The 6,375-nt window shown below is 37.7% G+C and overlaps 1 protein-coding gene across 1 annotated transcript in view; it reads left to right on the top strand.

Annotated features, from left to right (window-relative positions):
- Nucleotides 1-1,131: 1,131 nt before the first annotated feature.
- Nucleotides 1,132-6,375, top strand: part of kcnh6a (potassium voltage-gated channel, subfamily H (eag-related), member 6a) — a 34,676-nt gene continuing 29,432 nt past the window's right edge. Inside the window, exons 1-2 of the mRNA XM_042505260.1 lie at nt 1,132-1,706; nt 5,430-5,660. Coding sequence (XP_042361194.1) covers nt 1,631-1,706; nt 5,430-5,660 — 307 coding nt within the window. The 5' untranslated portion in view covers nt 1,132-1,630. The remainder of the gene's footprint in view (nt 1,707-5,429; nt 5,661-6,375) is intronic.

The raw sequence follows: 6,375 nt of genomic DNA, 5'->3' as shown, positions 1-6,375 counted from the left end.
TTTAAAAAAGCTTAATCCCTAGGCTTTGTCATGAAATGTTCTGGAGGTCATTTGAAACACTTGCAGGTCATTTAACAACAATTAGACCGTTAGGGGCTGTACTTCATTTAATATGGGGCGAGGGACTTTGATTGTTTTCTATCATAATCCTTTCTGGAGCTACAAAAATTTTCCTTGAGCCTTCCTGAGTGACTGGGGGGAAATGCATTACTCACCCTCTCCCATAAGTAACCATATTTCACAGTTCCTGACCATGATAAATGGTGTGATTTTGGAGAATTTTAAAGAAAACATGACTTTAAAACCCACTTACAGGTTTTGGGTTTTGAGGGTTTTTAAAATACATACAAAATATCTTAATCTTAAGGCAACAAGCAACCCCTTAATATTGCTTTATGATGGTGTCAAGATGTTATTATTAGCATTTGAAATGTGAGAATGTAGTTATAACAAATATAATGATTGTGAAAGAAAAACTGTCTCTCAAAAAGTCTTTGATGTGCTTTTTCCAGTTTTGGGATTTTTGGGCACTGTAACAAATTTTGGTAGTATACATTTTGGGCTGCTTAGTTAGGAAGGCTCTCACCTACATGAGGAAACATTTACTCATGAAGCTTGTGCCAGCTTCCTTTAGGATCTCTTGAATCCAACTTTATCTTTTTATGTATTTGTTGGCATAGACCTAAGTGTGTGCACACTCGCTTCATTGATTGCACCTGTGACAATTATCTAGTGCTACTCTGATTGCCTGGCACCTGACATCAGCCTGGGCATATCTGTGAGCTGCAACCTGTTTTTACATGTCCTGATAAAGACTATATGTTGAAATGCATAGGCCTCAAGCCCATTTTTTAAAGGCTTTTTAACTTTTGCAAAATAGTATGCCTTGGAATTTTGGGGTTTTGTAAATTTTGTCCTTTAATCCAAAGTCCTTTTTTTTTTTTATTTTTTTTTTATTTACCAACTTTGTTTCAGCTTGGACTCTAGCAAGCAGAAAACTGTTCTTTGCCTCTATTCTGAAAATCTTTGTCGCTGTACTTCCGTTTTTGATCCGGTTAACTCTGACGGACTTGTTGACAGCCGCTCCTGTCGAGCCGCGGGGGGGGGGGTGGATCCAGGGAATGTGGCCGATAGGAGCTTCTTTTCCTCTGTCCTTATCGTGCAGTGTCCAAACTTGCAGGAGAATGCTGCGATGATATTAACAAACTGAGATATCCTGCAGCTTCTCTTCTCAACTTCTGGCTCCCAACACAGGTTGCCATCTCTGCCTGGAGGACACCAAAAACGTGGAGAACCGGTTTTTGCACTGTTTGTTTTTCTTTTTAACGGCTAAAATGTTGCACATGGCTTTTGCTGTGTCCTAGTCTACTTTTTTCCCCCCACACATTATCAGCGTGCAACATCCTGCATCTACTATCGCCCTGGCAACCAGACCTCCTTTCCATCAGTCTCCGGCGCTTCATCCCTCACCATCACCATCAGCCTCCGGAGGGGATTCATCAAAACCTTGCTTTTGACGCTCGTCCTCCTTCTTCACAGCTGGCACTACTTTTTAAATTTTTATTTTATTTTATTTTATTTAAACTGGAAAGGTTCATGTGTCGGAGAAATCTTTTCTCTCAGCACCAAAATGCCCGTGAGACGCGGTCATGTTGCGCTCCAGAACACCTACCTGGACACTATCATCAGGAAATTCGACGAGCAAAGTAAGTACCCATTAATTTGATGTATGATCTGAGATGCTGTCAAAGTGCAGATACACTATTGATCTCCATATAAAACGATAATGCCAACAAAAATGCATATTTTTCCACTTTTGAACATCTTAAATGGCCAGCCTTAAATCATTTTGATAAGTAATGATTGTTAAATACTTTTAATTGATCTGATAAAGGTGACAGCCTGGAACAGGTGTGCCAAGAAAGTGCCAAAAAGAGTTTACCCTCCATTAGAAACATCCAGTATTAAAAGGGGATAATAATCTCAGTCCCTAGGGGGGAAATGGATTTCTGACAGCTTGTGGTTATGATCAGTGGGAGTGGGCCAACAGTTAATGGATATTTATGTCAGGAATGTTAATATAGAGCATTATTGCCAAAACAGCATTGGATGTACTTTGAAATTAATTACAGTGATGAATTAACGGGTAAAACCTTGTTATTTTGATGCCAAAGCCTATTTCTTTGTGTTGATTAATTTCACCTATTGGAGTGTTACATCCTTAATTTTTACACATTTTAATTTGTTACTCTTATCAATTTAGACTTATTCATTGCCTGAAAAGGTGGCAATCCTTTTATGTCTCACTGAAAAATCTAATCAGTGATGCTGACAGCTCCCCGCTGCTGCTGTCATGTTTGAGGTGTCTTTGCGCCTGCATGTGTTTGTTTGTGTGCTCACCTGATGCCTAATGTTTTGTTCCATTAGCCTACCTGTTCTACTGGCTGCAAAGAGAGACCACTGCTCACACATTCAGAAAGGGAAAAAAATCTGATGTTGGATTTGATTACTTCTTTTGAACACTTTTTAAATCTCCATTTTACATAAGGATCAAATGTTGTATTGTACACCAGATATTTAAAATTTTTAAGGTTTAATTTCTTGTTTTAAACACCACAAAACACTTAATGTAAGGAAATAAAATAATAATATATAATTTGCTTTTTAGTCTGCCTTCCAAGTCAGATTTTCCCATTTTTTTGAGACCTACCGCTCCTCTGATATGATTTACCCATTCCCCATTGCCTCCTTGTGCCTCACTATGGACCAATAATGTTGGATGTGTAACGCTGAATATAACTTTGACACCCTGATCAGATTCTGACCAAACATGAGTTTATTCTGATTACGTCTGGGCCAATAATGCTTGACTCTCTGAAGCTCCTTTAATAAAATAACATTATGTAATTCCTCTACTGTATGTCCCTAAGTGTGTGCACGCGCAGTCACATGCACGTGCACAACCAGGTGAGTGCACGTGCCACAGCAGTGCTGCTTAGCAACGGTGTGACGATCAGTGTTTCCGCTCTGAGCCCCAGATAATGACTTTGGACAGGATGTGCTTTCCACCAGAGGAGCTCACCCATTTACTTTAAAGAGAGGGAAGAGTCCCCTGCACTCATCTGTGTGGGAGAGCTGTTCAACCCAGTTCCACCACAGGATAATAAAAGGGCCAGTCAGAGGTTGCAGAGGATATGTATGTACTTTTCTTTCAGCTCATTGAACTCCTCCATTAGCAGAATTCGAACAAAACTGTCCTACTTCACTTTCATGGTAAACAGTGTTTTGGCATTATGTTGCCAATGCCACGTACATTACAACCATCAATAACAGGAATGAGATGGTATATGAGCTTGGAATTACGATTAAGGATTTTTTGTGAGTGCAGACTCAGCATCAACAGTTTGACATCACAGGAAAAACCATTATTGTGGTCCAGTTTCCAGTGGAAGAAGTATTCAGATCCTTTACTGAAGTAAAACCCCCAATACTACAATGTAAAAATACTCAATTACAAGTAGTACTAATGCTTTACAATTCTACTTATATAAGAGTGCAAAAATATTATGAACTAAATGTGCTTAAAAGTACTTCAAAAAACTTGGTGAAAATGTAAATGCAACACATCTGAAATAAAGAAAAAAATAGTGAATAGCCTATACACAGTATATATTATACAGTGGTGGAATGTAACTAAATAGATGATTACCTACTCAAGTCCTTAAGTACAAATTTGAGATAGGCTATGTGTACTCTATTTGCGTTTTTTTTTTTTTAAATTACCATTTCTATTTCTTTGACTAGTTGACCTTTCAGAGAGAGACACTGTATTTTTTATTAGCATAACAGCCTCAGGGGCCATTGAGTAGGCTATATTTTCCTAATTACACTGAGGGTCTATACTTTGGATTTTGACTCACAAAATAGTGCATTTTTTTACTCAAGTAAAGGATCTGAACAGGCTACTTCCTCCATTACTGGCAGTATAAATAGAGGCAAGAAAATAAAAACAATCCATCATAATAAATAGAAAATAACATAATCTGGCAGTATAATCATGTGGGTAGGTAATTATCAGAAACAGGTGGATGATTCTAGTTTAATTACAAATGTCAGGTAAAAATCTTACAGGCTAATCCTGACAGATTTCAACAGCCTGTGAATTCCCACAAGTTACATTAGCAGGTGTGAGTGACCACAGAGGCTCTTATGTTTAAGAGCCCACCTGCTTCTCTTCAGTCCATTCAGAGAAATTATGACGTTTATAACATGAGTGGCGTGGAGAGCGGGACTTCATTAACTCCACTTCAGGTGATTGTCCAGTGGGGACCAGGCAGCAGATCTGAACAATACCCACTAAAGCGTGTTTGATTAAATCCAGTTGTGTGAGTACCCAGTCAAAATTGAATTAACATCAGAATCAGACTTTTTACATTGATTTTACCATATTTAATGTTACCATAGAAATGCATTGGCATGTAACAAGTGTGCAAAGCTACTGAAAAACTGAAAAAGCTTAAATGAGAGCTAGCTGTTGAGTTAGCCACAGCTAGCCTAGCATAAAGCTAAAGCTAAATCCTCCTACTCTTTCCCACCTGTTTCCTGTAACTGAAGTATTTATTTTAGCGATTCAAAAATGTTACTAATTTTTAATAATTCCGTTTTCATATAAATGAGACAGTATCTTAATCTATCCATTGCAATACACCAACGACAGCTAGATAAATTTGTCCTGCTAAAAGATCATTAGCGAACTGTTGCTAATGTAGCATTAGCTTAACTGGCATCTAATCTCATGCTAAAGTGAAACGTTTTAAGTTTTTTTTTGCTGGTATTACAAAAGGTAAAGTGTAAAATAATATTACAGCAAACACTTTTTACATGGTTTGACTAACCAGCCTCTTAACTTTAACTTTACATTTTTTTGTAATCACCTTCATCTTTTCAAGTTCAATTATTGCTTTTTCCCTATAGAGCACTTAGCAGACAACAGACTCTTTTCTCTTAGTATTTGTTGTAAATGGCTTTTGATAAGGTATTGTCTACAAGTGTGTAAACCACACTGAATACTCAATGATACTTCAATCGTTCGGAGCATTCAGTGCATAAGTTCGTTCCTTGGAGCATTAACTGTGAGCCCTGTCTGAACTGAGGATCTAAAGAAAGCAATTTTGGTTAAATTAAATATGTCACAAACATTATTTTAATTAACTGAAACCTATACAGGTTATCTAGTATCAAATATTTTTATATTTAAAGTTAAATACTTGTTTATAGAAATACTCAACTATAGGACATTTTGAGGATGAACATTGTTCCCAGTTGGTTATTTATTTACTGAGTTATGTCAACCCAAAGTTGCATGTGTCCACTTAGATTTCTTCCCTTTTTAAATTGTAATGTGACACATAATGTCTTTTGCTCTTCAGATCGCAAGTTCTTGATCGCAAACGCCCAGATAAAGAACTGTGGCATCATCTACTGCAACGAAGGCTTCTGCCAGATGTTTGGTTTCGCCAGGGCAGAGATCATGCAGCAGCCCTGTACCTGCCAGTTCTTGGTGGGGCCCGGCACAATGAAGAGCGCCCTGGCCCAGCTGGCACAGGCCCTGCTTGGGTCTGAGGAGCGCAAGGTGGAGATCCTCTACTACGATAAAGAAGGTAAGGAAAGAGGACAACCTCAGATCCCTAGGTAGGCCATCACGTAATCTGTCATGTTGGACAGCTTGACTCTTATGGAGATGCAGTCATCGGCATCACTCATGCTCTGACAAGAAACTCGGATGAGAGATCCTAAACCCATTTCCTCCTATTTTATCCATTTAAAAACATCACGTGTCACTGGTCTCAATTTCTGGCATATGGGTGGAGAAAATTTATGTATAATTGCATCCAGCAGATTATGTTTCCCTGTGTCGTGTGTTAAGGTTTTAGATTTTTTAGAAACAAAAGCTTGTAACAGTTGTTTAAATGTTAAATTATCTGAAATTATATATATCCTTGTTTTACGGAGGTAAAAGTCTATAATCAGAATAAAAATTTCATTTTAAACACCAAGAGCATAAGGTAAAAAAAAAAAATTAAATAAAATAATAAATACTGTTTCTGACTTTGCAGGGCATAGTTTCCCTAGTTTTAAATTAATGCAGATCCAGAAAGAGAACAGTAATTATTGGCATACGGCTTTCAGGAAAATTTAAACATGCCTTGTTTCAGAATGACAACATGCTATTGTTTTCTGGGGAGGACAGCCAATTTAGAGACAAAACATACAGCTGAGGCTAACGGGAATGTCATTAGTTTTGTAAATATATGGTCAACAACCAAAGTATTGGATACATTTTAATGTTGACCTGATGATGGCGCTAGATTAAAA

This window comes from Plectropomus leopardus, chromosome 17 (assembly GCF_008729295.1).
Source record: "Plectropomus leopardus isolate mb chromosome 17, YSFRI_Pleo_2.0, whole genome shotgun sequence".
Lineage (NCBI taxonomy): Eukaryota > Metazoa > Chordata > Actinopteri > Perciformes > Serranidae > Plectropomus > Plectropomus leopardus.
Note: the sequence above shows the minus strand (reverse complement) of the source record. Positions and strands in the feature narration are given on the sequence as shown.